Source organism: Dermochelys coriacea, chromosome 6 (genome assembly GCF_009764565.3).
Source record: "Dermochelys coriacea isolate rDerCor1 chromosome 6, rDerCor1.pri.v4, whole genome shotgun sequence".
Lineage (NCBI taxonomy): Eukaryota > Metazoa > Chordata > Testudines > Dermochelyidae > Dermochelys > Dermochelys coriacea.
In genome coordinates, this window is record NC_050073.1 from 116,340,083 (window position 1) to 116,358,589 (window position 18,507).

The 18,507-nt window shown below is 43.9% G+C and overlaps 1 protein-coding gene across 1 annotated transcript; it reads right to left on the minus strand.

Annotated features, from left to right (window-relative positions):
- Positions 1–3,761: 3,761 nt before the first annotated feature.
- Positions 3,762–8,768, minus strand: SIX6 (SIX homeobox 6). The gene is made up of 2 exons (XM_038406439.2): positions 7,998–8,768; positions 3,762–4,784 (listed from the first exon to the last, which is right to left on the minus strand). Exons 1-2 carry the CDS (start codon positions 8,567–8,569, stop codon positions 4,616–4,618), a joined length of 741 nt encoding a protein of 246 aa, XP_038262367.1. The 5' UTR covers positions 8,570–8,768; the 3' UTR covers positions 3,762–4,615.
- Positions 8,769–18,507: the final 9,739 nt, after the last annotated feature.

Sequence of the window (18,507 nt, forward strand, 5' to 3'; positions counted from 1 at the left end):
GCAAGCCAGGCAGAGCAGCTCTCTCAGCCAGGGTGGAGCTGTCAGTTGATTTCCAAATCCCCCTTTGTCTGCAATTGAAAACGCGTTAGCAGGCGATCCGCAAAAGACTGCCACAGAACAATAAGAAAGCAATTGCTCGTTTATGCGGGGTCAGCATACGGGACAGTCCTGGAGCAACCCCCTCCTGCTCCAGGGGTGTGCAAACTGGAGCGAAAGATTTGTCGGCGTGTGTACTCACTCTGCACACGCTTGTGCCCGGCATGTACACGGGTGATCTCGCCCTGCAGTGTTTGCACAAGCGTGTTGCGGCTTTCCCTAGGCTCATTCTCCTCTCCGGGGCTGACTGTATTGTGGTCACCCGCTCGTAGCAGCCTCTCTGCTCTCCAGGGCCTAGCTTTGCCCTTTACAATGCAGTACCGTGGTAAGTGGGCCTTCTGTCCCCAGCTGCACCGGGACAAGACTCGCCCCAACCTGCAAGCCTCGCTTTTCTTTGCACTTGCAAAATCAATTGGTTAACAGCTACCTCACCCCTGCCCCCCCGCGCCCTGAAAACTTATTAGCTATTCAGCCTCTGCGAGCCCTCGAAGCCCCCTTTTGTCCCAGGGAGGACTCGAGACCCCATCATTAGCGCTTATTACTCTGAGCAGTTTGACAGCCTCATAGACCGCTTACAAGACTTTTCCATTCATCCCTGCCCAGGGCTGCCCTGCTTCTCAAAAGAAACGGAAATATCCAACCCGCCCCCCCCCCCCCGCCCAGCTGAATAGAGAAAAAGCTGTTTCTTTTCTCCTTACTCCCCATTCTCGTTACTTTTGATACAATATTTTCTTCTTTGTTCCGCTAAACAGGGAGAGGTCAAGGCAGACTTTTAGCGAACTTTTCTCTCGCGTTTTGTTTAATGTAAATACAGTTTTCTTTTTTTTTTTTTAAGCAAACAAAGTGGGAGAAAAAATACATTAAGTGCCTGGTGCTGATTTTTGAGAAGAGAATGTCAGGGCATCTCATGTGTGTGAGAAAGAGATTCCTGCCTTGATGGTTTTTACAAGAAGAACAACATCAACATGCAGGAAGGCTGAGAAGTGAGGGGAGCTGCTAAAGTGCTTAACAGCCTTTGTAGCAAAATATAAGACGATCAGTGGAACATTCGATCTTCATATACACGTTACATTGCTAAAATCTCTCTCTGTCTCACCCACACACACATCCTCAGTGTCTGATGATTTAAATGAATCTATATACGAACGACGATGGTCTATATGAATCTATGTACTATAGTTTACAAATGATCTGTATGAATCTATATACTATGAGGATATAATATGGCTCCGATGGTTTTATATTTTGCTATAGTGCGTAATTAAGGTCACCAAACGTTCAATTTTTCTCATCCCTCAGAATTCTCTGATGAATTCTCAGAATATACTGATGTTATTCTTTTAAGATCCATAAATCTAAAGTTTATCCTATTGTATCCTCATAGTACTCCTATCTGTATATAAATATAGATAATTTTATATAGTTATATATATCATATATAAAACCTTGGGATATAAAACCAAGAAAATCTTAGCTAGCTAGATACGATGAAGATAAAAAGCAAAGAAAATCCTACAAACGAACAGTAAGATTATCTGTATCTGTAAAATATTTATATAGTTATCTAACTAGATATCAAAATCTTCCATACATTGATAGATATTTAGAATATCTCAATATAGATCTAAATGTACCTCTTTATCTCTATCTAGTAAAATAGATAGATAGATAGATAGATAGATAGATAGATAGATAGATAGATAGATAGAATCAGAACAAATATAAGGTCCGATATTGTTTCTGTCCTATAAAAGTAAATGGCAAAACTCTCAAAGACTTCAGTGGGTACTTGGATGGAAATAAAATATTTTACTCAATTCTAGCAGATTCACTTCACAGTTCGGAAGAAAATCTTTATGAGATAACAACTAATTGTTTGAAAGTGCTGTCTGTCAAGAAAATGCAGCGCTTAAAACGTAAAAAGAAGCCACAATACTCTTAGTGGATGTGTTTCAGTCACAGGCAAAACCGCTCCCTTTAAAGAAGCTTGTAAATCACGTTCTGGTTTTTAATCTGAACAGTGTGTCCGATTTTAGAGAGATGTATATTATGGAGTTAAAATTATGTAGTTAAAACATAACTTATCGTCAAACAAAATGAGAATCTGATTTTGAAATGAAGGTACCAGACCATAAAGAAAATTCTCAGCCTCCTCTTTTAACATAGAATTAGGTGATTGCTTTGAGCACTACCGGATTTTAATTAGGAATGATTACTTTAAAAGGTATGAAGTCTGGTAATACAGCAAAGCCAATATATTAATCCGGACAACTTTCTATTTGTAGTTATCATCTTTGATCAGACTCAGTAGATCTGCTGCTTTGGTGGGAAAACACCACATCTAATGTCTGTTTTTTAAAGTGTCTTCTGATAACATTTTTAAAGGTAACCAGAGATCCTAAAGCTCTAAAGCAATTTAGCCTGGTCATGTTTTTAAATGAAAGTACATACTTGATTTTTTTTAGAGGCACATATTCATAATGTATATGTCTCATTCACAGATCTGTTAGTTTCTCATGCTATTAAAATATGAAATAGTTTGCTTCCAAAAGAACTTAGATTTAGTTAGTAAAAACCAGCTTCTGCGTGTTCGGGCCATCATTGGTGCACTGGAAGAAATACCGAGGAATTATTATGATCATAAGGAAGTAAAACGCAGACTCAGTGCCGACGTTCTACCGATTAAAACACAAATTTAGGAACAGCTAAAAGCTCAGGTGGGAATCTGCTTTCTGCAACCGGGGAGTAAATACTGAGGGACTGTATCAATGCAGTTGAATGACAACGGCTCTCTTCCCCACTCCCATCCCTTTTAAGATATGTTTCCAGTAAATATGAGTGTCTGATTTGAAGGTTTCTTTCGATTCCTGAAGCTGAACCAGGACTGTCTCCTTTAGAAACCAAATGCGGATGTTCGCGGTCCCAGGATTCCTTCAGTTGTCCGGGAAGCCCCATGTCCATCTCCCCTTTGCTCTCCCTGTGTACAACGCTTCGCCTGCTTAAACAAGCCAAGCAATCAGCTTATTCGGGGTGGCACCTCTCTGAGGACAGGGAGGCAAATGCAATGAGCCCGAGCAGACAAAAAAAGCACAGCTCAAGCGATTTAGAGATCAATGTCAGAATGTATAATATAAAATCCTTTTGCTGGGGAAAAGCTTAGCTATCTTTGGATGGCGTTGGCTTTCTCAGAGCAAAAACAATCTTAAAAAAAAAAACAATCCAGACAATGCACATTAACGACCCGTAGCGCCCTCACCTGATCTATAATGGTGCTCTGGTCTGGAGGGTTATTTAATTTTTGAATCTTTATTTTATTTGCCAGGTAAATGAGGGAGCTGCAGCTGCTGTTACACGGAAGGGGTATTTATAGCCTTGCTTACAGGCTTCCTCCCTCCCCCATTCATAATTCTTTGTTGATACAGCGCGAAATCTCGGCCATTCGAAGCAAGATCCAGGCAAACAGTAAGATCTTGCTGTCCGCCTAGCTCGCCGCACTGCCTGCCCCCTTCCTCCACATGGGACTAACTAGATCCTAGATTCTCAGCGAGCCACATTCATTTCTCTTTACCAGCGTGGACGAGTCAAATTCTCCCTTACCATTGTGCTCTCAGTAAAATGCAGATTTCCCAACGCTGCCCATCCCTCCCCGTTTTGATTCCTTTTAACGCCTGTGAAATGCATTTGATATTTAGTTACTGCTGAACTGTATAATAAACCGTGCGTGGGGAAGTCACTCAGAATCCAGAGCGTTTCATCACCTCTCTCTCTCTCCCTGTGTTGCAAATGAGAAATGACTAATTATTTCGGAACCAGGCAAGATTATGGTAAGATTTCAATGAAATCAGAGAACCACCTCCTTAAGCCGACGGGCTCTGTGCATTGGCTCCGACCTTAAGAATTTAAAAACAGACCCTTTAAGTAAGAAAAGTTGCTCACCAAATATTTTATTATTGTTTTAGGCTGCTTCATACAGTATTGATCCTGCACATGCTCTACAAGTCACCTGTGCACATAGACAACAAGCCAAAATAATAATAATAGTAATAATAATAATAATAATAATAGAAAAATCTACCATAGCAATCCCTTAAATAAGTAAATAAACATTATATATATAAAAACCCTTTAAAGTAAAGCAAAAAAGAAAATAATAATAATAATAAAATAAAATAATAATAATAATTAATAACAGCGTCTTTTCAACATGAAATACCCACGTGGGATACAGGGCAGGCGCTCAAACATTTTTGCAACTTGGCATTTTTGTTTTTGAGGCATCGTTTCAGCAGATCCTTTTAAATAAAGGCGACAAAGATTTCTGTTAATAGAGTCTCCTACGGGTCTAAGACGGAATGCGCCCGCTGTTTACACGGGAAGAGGGCATGCTCATGGATCATGGCGCCCTGGCAATTTGGCAGCCCGGGGTAGGCTCCGAGTGGGAACGCGAGCCAGGGTGTTCTGTAGGCAGGCACTGTGTTTAGCTCGATCTCGCTCCCCCTGTTTTGTCTTGCCTGTTGTGTCAGATGTCACATTCGCTGTCGCTGGATGTGATGGAAATGGCAGAGGTGGCCGCTTTGCTGGACAGGCTGGCTGCGGGACTGGAAGCGGCCCCCAGCGGCTCCCCTGCGCTCTCCTCCTCGGTTTGCAGCGAGCGCACCGAGCCTTGGGATAAGACCTGCTGCTGTAACCTGCAAGGAACCAGGAGATATACACAATCAGAGCGCAGCAACAGCCGTATATCCCACCACAGTCATCTATTCCATCCAACAGCTCCCCCACCCCAGTCACCCATCCCAGCCAACAGCTTCCCTTACTCCAGTCACCCATCCCAGCCAACAGCTTCCCGCACCCCAGTCACCTATCCCAGCCAACATTCAATAGCTTCCCGCACCCCAGTCACCTATCCCAGCCAACATTCAACAGCTTCCCCCACCCCAGTCACCTATCCCAGCCAACATTCAACACCTTCCCCCACCCCAGTCACCTATCCCAGCCAACAGCCAACAGCTTCCTCCACCCCAGTCACCTATCACAGTCAACAGCCAACAGCTCCCCCATCCCAGTCATCCATCCCAGCCAACAGCTTCCCCCAGCCCAGTCACCCATCCCAGCCAACAGCCAACAGCTCCCCCACCCCAGTCACCTATCCCAGCCAACAGCCAAAAGCTTCCCCCACCCTAGTCACCCATCCCAGCCAACAACTTCCACTCGCCTATCCCAGCCAACAGCTCCCGCACCCCAGTCACCTATCCCAGCCAACAGCCAACAGCTCCCCCACCCCAGTCACCTATCCCAGCCAACAGCCAACAGCTCCTCCACCCTACTTACCTATCCCAGACAAGAGCCAACCAGCCCCCCACCACCTATCCCATCCAACAGCCACCTAACCCCCACACCAGCCACCTATCCCAGCCAACAGCCAACCAGCCCCCCCAACATCTCTCCCATCCAACAGCCAACAGTTCCTCCACCCCAGTCACTTATTCCAGCCAACTAGCCCCCATCACCTATCCCAGTCAACACCTCCCCCACCCCAGTCACCTATACCAGCCAACAGCTCCTCCACCCGTCACCTATCCCATCAAACAGCTACCCCACCGCCTTCCCAGTCACTTATCCCATTCAAAAGCCACCCACTCCAGCCCAGTCACCTATCCCATCCAACCAGCCCCCCAGTCACCTATCTCATCCAACAGCCACCCCACCCAACTCCAGCCACTTATCCCATCCAACCACCAACCAGTCCCCATACCCCAATCACCTATTTCTTCCAACAGCCAAACAGCCTTCGCACCCCAATCACATATCCAATCCAACCACCACCCCACCCCACACCAGCCACCTATCCCAGCCAACCAGCGCCCCAAACTCAGTCACCTATCCCATCCAACAGCCAGCTGATCTCACCACCCAGCCTCAACCTCCTCTCCCATCCAAGAGCCTACCAGCCACACTACCCCAATCATCTATCCCATCCACCAGGTAGCCAATCACCTACCACATCCTAAGAGCTAGCCTGTCACCCTACCATTTGCGATCAATCTAATTCCAGCAGTTAACTTGCCGCTCCATCCAGTCTATCCCCATGCCGAATCACCTATCCTACCCCAACAGCTAACCAGCCACTTCATACTGCCACCCTCGCTATCCATGGCCAAACCAGCCCCAGTTCCCCAGTGAGCTAAATCTAGCCACGTTGGACCAGGCATTTAGCTTCTGGCTGCAAACACACAGCCAGGATTCCTGGCTCCTGAATTCTTCAGCCTGTGCCCATGCGTTGCCCCCAATCCCTTCTTGAAGTGTTTCCAGCAGCTTTAATTCTTTTGAAAGGGGATCCCCGTACAGTGCATGATTTTGCTATTCACCCAGGCGGTGTGTTCTGCCCATGTTTAGAAAGGCTTAAATCTTTTCTCTTAAACAATTCCAGAAATAGGGATTGCTGTATTTTTATTTAATTTACAGCCGTCAGGCAATATTTATTTTTTAATTATGTAGTCAAGTCTTTTCAGAACTCTTTTTGAACCAAAAAGAAAAGGAGTACTTGTGGCACCTTAGAGACTAACAAATTTATTTGAGCATAAGCTTTCGTGAGCTACAGTGAAAGCTTATGCTCAAATAAATTTGTTAGTCTGTAAGGTGCCACAAGTACTCCTTTTCTTTTTGCGAATACAGACTAATACGGCTGCTACTCTGACATCTTTTTGAACCAGTCCAGGGTGCAACCCATGCACTTTACCTAGTTATCTTCCTGCTCACTTCTGAAAACAACAACAACCCAGGAATCACTGGCAGGAATTTGATCCATAATTTGGAGAGTCGTTTCCGCTTTCCAGGACATTTGCTTATGTCGCCAATTTCAGATAAATAATACAAAACAATAACATTGCAAAGGAAAAAAAACCCAAACAAATCATTTTCTATTGAAAACTACAACAACCAAAAATAATCCAGAAACGATTCCTAAGGGTTTAAAAGTGCCCGCAACTAAATTCAAATGAATTCGAAATGAAAAGATTGTGTCTTGTAAATAATAAGGCTATTTTTAAATCAGATCTAGAAATATGTGTACAACATTGTTTCCTGTTAGAACAATTGATGATGTTTTCTGAAACGAGCCTGCAAAATTGTATTAATGGCGCAATAGATGGGTCTATTTCATGTAGCTTTCTAAATACTTTAAAGCAAAACTTGGAATGGGAATAGATTTTTTTAAATATATGTTTGGTTAGCTTCTTTATATTTTTGATATTTAAACTGCAAAAGGCTGGAAAATGAGTGACTGAGCGAATGTTCCTCATCTCTGTATCATATTCATTATATTAACTATTAGAAACCGTGCAGAAAATCCTTTTCTCATGCCCCATCTAACGAGCGACTTCTTCAAGGGAAATAGAAATCGTTTCTTGCAGCTAATCTATTAATTTAAGCTTCCCCAACACAGAGAATCTTTCAAGTATATCATTTCCTATGTTGCAATCTGAAGAATAATGTAAAAGGCAAAACCATCCTCATAAAACAAAGCATTCCCGAAATGGCAACAAACCCCATGTCCTCCGCAATGGGTCCAAGATACAGAAATATCGTTCATAGCTTTAATATTTGACATGGGGACAAAAGGCGAGCAAGTACTGGAATTGGGGAAAGGGCGCAGATTTTAAGGGACTATCTGCATTAATTTCCGCCTTCCTTCTGTATTTATGCAAGTGCCAGTGAAAGCCAGCAGCGTCCATGGTACGCATTGCAACCTTTCAAAGTATTAAAAAGCAGGTCTATCGCTCAGCTGGAGGGAAATGTGGCTCTGCCACAGCCGCCAAGCATCCCCTGCTCAGCGCAGAGGAGAAGAACCAGGCTGGGGGTAACTTGTTCTAAACCGAAAAGCAGGAAAACAGCAAGGTACCGACCTGTTCTTAGCGGCTGCTGCCCTGTCCCTTTGTCTGCGGTTTTTGAACCAGTTGCCCACTTGTGTAGGGGTAAGTCCGGTAGCCTGGGCCAGTTCTCGCTTTTTGCTGGGGTTGGGGTAAGGGTCCTGCAGGTACCACTCCCGTAGCAAGTGCCTCGTCCTCTCCTTGAAGCAATGCGTCTTCTGCTCCCCGTCCCAGATGGTGCGGGGCAACGGGAACTTCTTCCGGACCCGGTACTTGTCCACGGGCCCCAGGGGCCGACCCCGCAGCTTCTCGGCTTCCTGGTAGTGCGCCTCCAGCCAGAGAGCCTGCAGTTTGGCGTGCGATTCCTTGGTGAACTTGTGGTTCTCCAGGATGTGGTAGAGCTCCCGGTAGTTCCCCGTGTGGAAGGACACGATGGCTCGGGCTCTCAGCACCGACTCGTTCTTGTTCAGGGCCTCGCATGCCGCGGGGGCCACCGGCAGGGACCAGAGGAAGCGACCCAGGCGCTCAATGTCCCCGCTCTCCTCCAGGGTCTCGCAGACCCCGGCCACTTGCTGGGGGCTGAAATTGAGGATGGGCAGCTGGAACATCGAGGCGGCCGCGGCAGCGTCTCCGCCCGGCTGGGGAGCGATGGGAGGAAGGGGAGGAAACCCACGCGCGGCTGAAGGACCCCGAGATCCCCCCCCGGCCTGCAAGCCCACACGGGAATCTGGGGTACTGGGCGGATTTGCTGCTCCCCGTGCGCCTTTCCTCGGGCTCGCAGGGGCACTCGGGCGGCGGCGGCGGTGGAAGTGGCAGGGAGGGGAAGGAATTGGGAGCGCTTAGACGGCTCTTTCCATGGGGGGAGGTGTGCGCGGGGGTGGGGGGATGGCGGGGGGGCTGGGGGGAGAGAAGCGAAGAACACGCCGCTGTTCAGATGCTGCAGGGGGAGCCTGGTTTGCTGCTATTGGACTGGGCAGATTGGCTCCCCGGTTTCCATGGAGGGGCCCGCCACTCACTGTCAGCCTCTGCCAATCAAGGCGGAAGGCAGCGCGCTGGAGAGATTTCAGCACCTCCCAGGACTCGACAGCGCCCGGCGCCCTTTGGTGAAGAGTTTGACTTTCAAAGGTATTTGCGAAAGCAGGAGGACGTGCACCCACCCACCGGCACGGCGAAGGACTCACACCGGCGGAGGCGCGGGGGGGGGGATACTGTCTGCAGCTCTCCCCAGCAGCCCGTTGCTCGTGCGTCTCCGCGGGCCGAGAGCTCGATCTTTCCCAAATCGCAGCCTGAAACAAACCAATCCCCCGCCTCCTCCATCCCCACAGGCACGCGTGGGAAGGCTTTCTTCCGTGGAGCGGGCACCCTATCCAGGCCGCGAAAAGGAAAATAAGCAGGGCACTTTGGGGAGCGGACAATATCAAATTGCACGGGAGACTTGGAGTGAAGCATGCGAATGTCACCCCCCACCCTCACGTCCACCCCCCCCCGCCCCCGCCTCTGCTGGGTTCCAGTGAACCAGGGGACTTGTCTAGCTTCTTTCGAAGTCTACTGCTCCCACCCCTGTCTCCTGTAGAGCCATCCAATCCAGGAGTGAGCTTTGCACTGCCTCCCAGACAGCTCTGCACAGTCTCCTGCCAAAGAAAAGATGAGATCAGGTCCAACCACGAAATCAGATAATAAATGAAGCAGGGAAGCAACCATAATGGAATATTGTCAGAAGCACTAAATGGGCAGCCAATATTCGACAGATCAACCTCTCCCTCCAGTGGTCTCCCACCCGGGGCCCTGTGACCCCCCTCAGTAATTAGGGCGAGGGATTCATTTCGGGGGGTCCAGCTCACTCCTTTGCCCAAATAAAGCTTTATATGTTTACATTTACAACCTAATTGGTTTCGGTCGAGTGGCCCTGAATAAACACCGAGAATAGCCATCGAGAGTGAGAAGTCATTTGTAGGTCAAGACAGCAACTTAAAGCAGATTTTAGGGATCTTTTAAAATATTGATGGCCTTCTAATAATCAGCTCCGACTGTTCCTAAACTGAGGCAGATGATTCTAGTCCTGGACCATCTCTCTAGTCTAGAGAGGCGAATTTATTAATATCCCTTCCACTCTTCCCCAAATAAATAAAGAGATGCATTATTATCATGGCTGCCTGGAAAGAAATGAAATCACTTTCTGAACTGTTAGGATCCGTTGTGTTTTCTGGAGGGGGAGGGGGAAAAAAAAGCAGCCAAGCTTTATTCTAGCTGGGGCTGTTCGGAAGCAATTTCTTTGTGGGAACATTAGGAGCTAGGCTTAGAAAGGCAGCATATATTCGGAATTAAACTCAAGATGTTCTCTTAGGCCCTGTGTGATGCATTTTTCCCCTGGAACAGTTGTCAAAAGAAATGCCTTCCTAATCTGATTTTCTTGTGTTGTTGTTTCTTACAAAAACAAAACAAACAAAACGGAGGGGGGAGGGGGGGAATCCTTTGCCAGTTGCCTGTAGACTGAAATTAACCAGATTTACAGTTTCTCCCCTCATCTCTCCGCAGAAAGGCCCTGGACCGGAGCTCGCCGTCTTTTCTTTAGTATCAAGTACAATTTGTCTTTTGCTTGTGAAGATTTGGTAAATCAGAAGGCGGATAGATAGCGCAGATGGTTGGAGGTGTCGGGTCAGATTATGGCATGCCTCAGTACCGTGCTAAGCTCATTCTGACGGAAACCCCTGATATTATTTTCACAGATCTACACAGTTCACTTGAAAAAAAAACCTCGGAGCCATTTACATCATTTATGTGAGGCTCACAGCTAGCGGGATGGAAAGGCTTTCAATACTGCTCATTTTCATAAAAACCGACAGCGCGGGGGGGGGGGGGGGAGAGGGAAAAGAAGAAGAAGGAGAAAAGAAGGAGAAGAAGGAGGAGCATGCACACACAATCCCAAGCTCCGAAACACGCCCTAGAAACTTTTGAAATAGAAGACTTTTCGGCTTCACCTTCCACACCAGTGTTTAATTTGAGGTTCCACGGAGGATGTGTATAAGGACAGGCCTCGGAGAAGACTTAGCTTGTAAACGCTTCTGAAACTCAGAAATCCAGGAAGAGATCCCCCTCCCTTCCCTTCCCCTCCAGTGTTGTGCAGGAGAATTAAAATGCGTAGCACAATTAAGACAATAGGACTCGGTAAATGAAAAAAATAAAACCCCCAGACACCCCCCAGCACAAACCCTCATTCAAAAGAGCATCGGAGGGTGTGAAAATGTTGTCGAGCAAGCGGGGGACAAGGTGCTCGGGTTTATAGAACGGGCAGGTTTCCTGGTATTATTTTCAGCTTTCCCCCCACTGTACCTAAAGCGCCGGTAACTCGCCCTAACGATTTCTCTTCCCTGTCTTGCCATTGTACGTTGAGATACCTCCAGACCCTAAGTTCATTTTAAGGTGAACGAGGAAGGCTGCCCTAGGCAGGTATAGGTGACCTTCGAGCCTCATTTACCGCCTCTGAGACCTTCCTGCTTCGGTGTGGCCGGAAAGTCTGTCTGGCATCCGATGAAGTGAGCTGTAGCTCACAAAAGCTTATGCTCTAATAAATTTGTTAGTCTCTAAGGTGCCACAAGTACTCCTTTTCTTTTTGTGCTAACGCGGTAATTATTCAGACTTGTCAGATTTGTAAAAACAAAACAAAACGTAGGTAGGCTTTTAATGTGCACATGATCTTAACAAGTGAATTACTGGGATGCAGTGTAATGACCATGAACAGAGTGGAGGCAGTCTAGATAATGAAAGTCTAGACCGTAGGCTAAAGAAATTCTAATGAAGAGATCCGATGCAGCTAGAGAGAACAAGAATCAGCACAATGTTTTGGAATGTTCCAGTTTTGTTTCCCAGAGCCTGGGCTGGGTGAGAAAATACTAGCAGCCCGAAGGGGACTTTCAGCACCTCCCTGAGGGGAAATAAAAGGCACTGTACATATATAAACCCAAATCGACCGACTTAAATACGGCACTAGCTTCCAAGAAAAAGTTCGGGTCTCCAGGGAAACTTCTGGTTATTCAGTGCCCACCCGCCATGATTAGTGGGTCTTAAATTATGAAAATTAAATGCAAACCTCTGCGTTTAAATATTGTTACAATCCGAGACAACCCGACACGGTTCTGAACTCGGTTGTGTCTTTGTAAAAGAGGAGTTAAAGACGGCGCACGGAGAGACTGCTTTTCTTCTTTCTTTCTTTCTTTCTTTCTTTCTTTCTTTCTTTCTTTTTTTTTTTTTTTTTTTTTCTTTTTTTTTTTTTTTTTTTCTTTTTTTTTTTTTTTTCTTTTTGTTTTTTCTTTATTTTTTTTTTTTTCTTTCTTTCTTTCTTTCTTTCTTTCTTTCTTTCTTTGTGGGGCTCGTGTCACAACTGAAACACTGCTTTAGAGGTGCATTAGTTTATTTTCTAAATAGATAGGACTTCCCTGACCCCTTCCTCTTTTAGGGGATTTTTTTTGGCAACTTTCTGCGAAAGAAAAAATTAAGGGCTGAATGGTAAAAATCTTCATTCTCATGCTGGGAACCCCCCACAATATTTGCTCTACAACGGTGCGGGCAAAATGTTACCCTTTGGAAAGAAGACTTTGCATTATAATAGAAGAACAATTCTGGGGGATGTATGTGTGACCAAGGCATTGTAATACAGCACATTCGCCTGCCTTTGGATTTGGCTGCTGGCACGGTTTCTAAAGCGCACTTCTCAGTACCAAATAGAGTTTTTTCATATATGCTTTTTATGTGTACCGTGTGTCTTGTTCGGTTTTCTAATCTGATCAAGCAAATCACCTCGATGTAGCAGATAATAGATTCGCGTATCTATGAGTAGCTTCATATGAAAAACAAACGATCTTTAACTCCATGATATGTATGACTAGGAAATACCATCTTTCTCTGTATGTACTGTTTGTGATATGTACACGTATATATATACGCACACACACACAGAGAGGGAGGGAGACAGAGAAAGGTAAATGACTATTGCATTTATTCATAGTTTGTATATTACATGAATATTCTCATTTTTATTATTACATAACAATAATGATTTAGAGCCCAGTTCTGAACTCAGATACACAGGGATGGCTGTGGGGAATTATCCTTGTGTAACTGAAGTCAGAACTGGGCCCTACATGAAGGATATTCTTGCATATTAGAACTGAAGATTATTATCCCTATTATATCTTTCACAGATGAACCTAATCCAATCATTGGCCTATGTGGGCCAGACATCCATGAGGAAGTGCCACAAAGCCAAATTATGCTAAGGAGTGCTAGATTTTGCTGTTGTGTCTTTAAATACTTTCACATGAAGAAGCAATTGTATCCCAAGGACTAGGCGCATTAGTCTGGATCCACAAAACCAACAAGGAGTCGGGTGGCACCTTAAAGACTAACAGATTTATGTGGGCATAAGCTTTCTTCACATGCAAGGACTGTTAATCACAGTCACTAGAGATGTATAGAATTTTAAAAATACATATGATGAGAAAATACATTTTGCCTTTCAGTGGGCCAGATGACAGTAAATGATAGGTATTCTAATATAAAAAAAATCTTGGGGGGAGGAATACTCCACTTTCCACTTCAGATTACACAGTATGACTGAGGGGCATAGATACACTACAGGTTGAGAGGAGAAAAATCTTCCAGAGATGCTAAACAATTTTATGTTTACTGTTCTAGAGAAAGGTAATAACATTCCGTTGAATATCACAGAAGTTACCATTTTACTGTACCACATTAGCTGGCATACATTTTTTTTTAGGAGCAAAACTTTAACTATAGTTAAAAAATAAAACTATATACACCACTCCTGCAGAGCACATGGCAATCACATAACAGCAGCAAAGCGGTTATATGAAATAACACTAAAGTAACAGAAAAAGAAAGTTATCAGGTAACACATTTTCCATTTTCTTTCATAACATCTCTGTTCCTTCATGATGAAGTAGCAGCAGCAAGCAGTGAAAAAAGAAGAGGAAGGGAAATCAGAAGGGGAAGGTGCAAGGAGAATCCCTAATGCCAAGAGGACTTCCTGTTATCTAGGAACCACTAACTGAAGCACCTTCTTTCCAAATATACATCTGCAGGCCTATCTGATAGTATCTCCTGAATTTAGTGTGGAGGACCACATTCCTGTTTTCCATATCTCCTCTGTGGATGCTGAAGTTCCTTCTGTCCAGGACCTGGTAGTTGTACACCTGGTGGAATGCCATCAGAAACTGGGTTCTCTCTCTTTTTATAGCAAATAATAAATCTTGATATTATTGGTTTTGAAGGCTTGGTACCTTTACATTTTGGATGGAAGGAAATAAGAAGTACACAGGTTCTCCTTATTTGCTTCTATGCTTCAGGTAAATCTTTACTGGTCTTCAAACTTGTAAGCTTATGCCAAAGCTCCCCTTGAGGGTCATAAGAACTGCCATACTGGATCCATCGAGCCCAGGATCCTGTCTCTGCAGTGGCCAGTGCCAAGTTCTTCAGAGGGAATAGACAAAACATGGTAACTTTGAGTGATCCATCCCATCCTCCAGTCCCAGCTTCTGGCAGTTGGAGGCTTAGGAAGACCTGGAACATAGGCTTGAATCCCTGACCATCTTGGCCAATAGCCGTTAGTGAACCTATCCTCCACTAACTTATTTAATTCTTTTTTGAACCCAGCTCTACTTTTGGCCTTCACAACTTCCCCTGGCAACGCAGGTATCATGGATTTATATAGTGGCATTATGATATCTTCTGTCTTATTATTTATCATTTTCCTAATGGTTCCTAACATGCCGGTAGCTTTTTTGACTGCTACTGAACACTGAGCAGATGTTTTCAGAGACCTACCCATGATACTCCAAGATTTCTTTCTTGAGTGATAACAGCTAGATACCTCATTTTGCATGTATAGTTGGGATTATTTTTTCCAATATGCATTTCTGGGCACGTATCAACATTGATTTTCATCTGCCATTTTGTTCTTTGGATTTGGACAAAACAAGAGGAGAACAATTTATGAGGAATTGTGGAATGAAGTGCTACCTTAGAATGAAAGCACGGGATGTACAGAAGACTTTTTTGTCTTTATGAAAAATACAATCATAGAATCATAGAATCATAGAATATCAGGGTTGGAAGGGACCCCAGAAGGTCATCTAGTCCAACCCCCTGCTCAAAGCAGGACCAAGTCCCAGTTAAATCATCCTAGCCAGGGCTTTGTCAAGCCTGACCTTAAAAACCTCTAAGGAAGGAGATTCTACCACCTCCCTAGGTAACGCATTCCAGTGTTTCACCACCCTCTTAGTGAAAAAGTTTTTCCTAATATCCAATCTAAACCTCCCGCATTGCAACTTGAGACCATTACTCCTCGTTCTGTCATCTGCTACCATTGAGAACAGTCTAGAGCCATCCTCTTTGAAACCCCCTTTCAGGTAGTTGAAAGCAGCTATCAAATCCCCCCTCATTCTTCTCTTCTGCAGACTAAACAATCCCAGCTCCCTCAGCCTCTCCTCATAAGTCATGTGCTCTAGACCCCTAATCATTTTTGTTGCCCTTCGCTGTACTCTTTCCAATTTATCCACATCCTTCTTGTAGTGTGGGGCCCAAAACTGGACACAGTACTCCAGATGAGGCCTCACCAGTGTCGAATAGAGGGGAACGATCACGTCCCTCGATCTGCTCGCTATGCCCCTACTTATACATCCCAAAATGCCATTGGCCTTCTTGGCAACAAGGGCACACTGCTGACTCATATCCAGCTTCTCGTCCACTGTCACCCCTAGGTCCATATGGCTCGTCCATGGATAATACTGAAGTTACCGATATTCCCTTGCTGAAGTTGTGGGCTATAATTAGGGAACCATATTTTAATAGAATATAGGGCTCTGCAGAATTCTTAGGTTTAAAGGGGGTAGAGATAGTTGAAGAACCAGATTTAAATCCCATACAGGGAGAATGTGGTATCTATGTGGTTTTAGCTAGTTTAATTACTTTCTGCATTCTAAGTATTTGGGAATGTGAAGTCAGGAAGAATAGCATTTTTCCCCCAATGTTAGAATGTTTCTGATTTCCAGATACTCTTTTGGAAGTCAGTAGGATTACATACATGAGATCATGTGTATATCCTGTTTCATATAGGATCCCCATTTCTGTTTCAATACAGTTAGATCCAGGGAAGATGGTGCAGAATGGAGCACTGGGATAGGAGGGTTGATCTGGGAGGTAGAAGAATGTGCCAACTGGGGCATCTTATTAAGTCTGAGTACCAAGGTCTTCTTGGCCAGGCTGGAGTGATTAATATGATTGCTGCTCTTTCTGTTTGTTGTTGTTTGCAATTTGGGGAACTAAAGGTATGGGAAGGAATGCACACATGGGATTTTGGCTATTGATGAAATAGGACATCTACCAATACAGATTTCTGGGATTATTCTCTTTGTTACTGCTTTATTATAAAGGAGGATATGTAATAATGGAAATCCCCTTCTGAAGGAAATACTATTTCCTCAGACAATGTGACTGCTGTGTCTATTTTTGGGATAAAAGGTGTGAAGCTAAGGGGTGCCTTAAGTTTGTAGAAGTGTAATGCCTGGTAGCTTAGCTTCTTTCCATTATCTGGGCATTCTCATTCTGATTTAATTATGTCCTCAAAAGAGGAGAACAGAGGCATGCAGGATTCTGATTTGGATTTAGAAGGAAGTTATTTGTCTGGGACATTTTTACTTACCTCTTGTTTTGTTAGCTGGATGCCTATGGTGTTAATCACTTGTCTGCATATAGTTTCTAAACACTCTGGGGGGAATAAAGTTTCTATTTGTCATGGTATGATTGTTTAGCTTGAGAGGCTAATAATTCTTCCTCTTCAGGAGGAGAAATAGGAGAGGACTAAGAACAGAAGAAAGATGATGCTTCCTTGCTTTCTTATAGGATTTAGATTAAATTTTCTTGGTCTTTTTTAGTTATTTTTTTATCTTCTTAGACTTTTTGAGAGTACCAATGACCTATAGACTTCCTCAGAAGCAAATTTCCTATTACACTGGGATTGCAATGGATTTGGTTTTGTGTTTCCTGATCATCTCCACCATCTTGAGTGGAAGGGAAATGAAGATCTGAAGGCAGCTTTCCAGAGGACAGCTTGCTGTGGAGACAAATATATGTATGTACTCCAAAATGAGAGGGAAAGGGCATGAGTAATGAAGAAAAGAAAATTTAAAGAGTGGGTGTGTTAGAACAGTCTAACTGTCTGGTATCAGAGGTAGAACTTCTTCTGGTCATTTGTCAGATATGTGGGATGGGATCAAGTCCTGTGGACCTTTTCAAAGCACTGAACTGCCCACATCTCTCTTCAGAGGAAGTCAACCTACTGCTCATTGATTAGTGAAGATATTACGAAAAAGAATTAACTCTTGCTTTCCCACTGATAATTGTTAGTTATTTATTGCTAAGTAAAGAATGGCATTTACAAATATCAGGTGCACATAAAGCTTAAGATATTACAGTTTTAGAAAAATGTCTATTAGGCTTGCAGTAATGACACCTGGGTCAGGCATTTCCAAGCAATTAGTGAATCCTGGATTAAAGGAACTCTTGGACCATCAAAACTTCCAGTAGGAGTTGATCCAGAAAGTCCTTACTTAAGCAAAATTCTGACTTCAGTGGAGGTCTTTGGAATCTGATCCAAGGTTTATTGAAGTCAATGGTAGTCCAATGACTTCAGGCCCTGTACCATTAACTTCAGAGAAATGCCCTTTCCAATGACCACTATTGCTTACATACAAAACTAAAAATCACATAGATGTGCAAACTAGCATTGCTATAATTGAATGTGCACTACATTATTTGCATTACAAACTCCTATTTCTAGAAGTTTATAAGATTCCTGTTGACATTTGAACCAACACTGAACAAATCTGAAGCAATTTTTAGTGGATTTCAAATTCTAAAGCATTTTAAAGCAGTGATGTAAAATATGAATTACTGATGCTCTAAGATCATCTACGAAGTAAAGAGCTCAAAGAGGGACAGGTGTTATGGGCTACTTAAGCTCTCGTGAGTATGGAGACAAAGTCCTGGCAGGATGCTATAGGCAGCAGTGATTCTTGTAGGTGACTCCGGATTAAATGGGTGGACCAAGAGAGTGAGAGACTCTTAGGTAAGAGATTACATTTAGTGTAAGTTCTGAATTCCAGATATAAGGGGTGATGGATGGTAACTCTCTTAGAAAGTTTTTGAATAGATACATCTATAAACATTTTATTTCTAGAAGAAATGACTGTATTTTGTCTCTCTTTTTTCCCTTCATTTTTGACTGTAGGCCAGGTAAGTCAGCTCTTCCCCTTTGCACCTGCGTTTCCTGATGCTTGGTTTAGCTTTACTTGAGTCAGCATCTCCTGTTTGCAATTGACAAGAGGTGTTGTTTATGGTGGAATTAATTCTCTGCCTTTTTCTTTTATCTTAACATCTGCCTTTTTTCAATTTTTAGTGTCCTTTTTTCTTTTCCTGCTGTGTCTTCTCTCCTCCTATCTGTTTTATTTCTTCTATTTATGTTCAAGTATTT

What these genes read in the sequence shown, in the direction of transcription:
- SIX6 (XM_038406439.2), bottom strand. Translation starts at nt 8,569, where the DNA reads ATGTTCCAGCTGCCCATCCTCAATTTCAGCCCCCAGCAAGTGGCCGGG. An exon ending in GCAGCAGCCGCTAAGAACAG is followed by an intron (nt 4,785 to 7,997) that starts GTCGGTACCTTG and finishes GGTTCCTTGCAG; the next exon opens with GTTACAGCAGCAGGTCTTAT.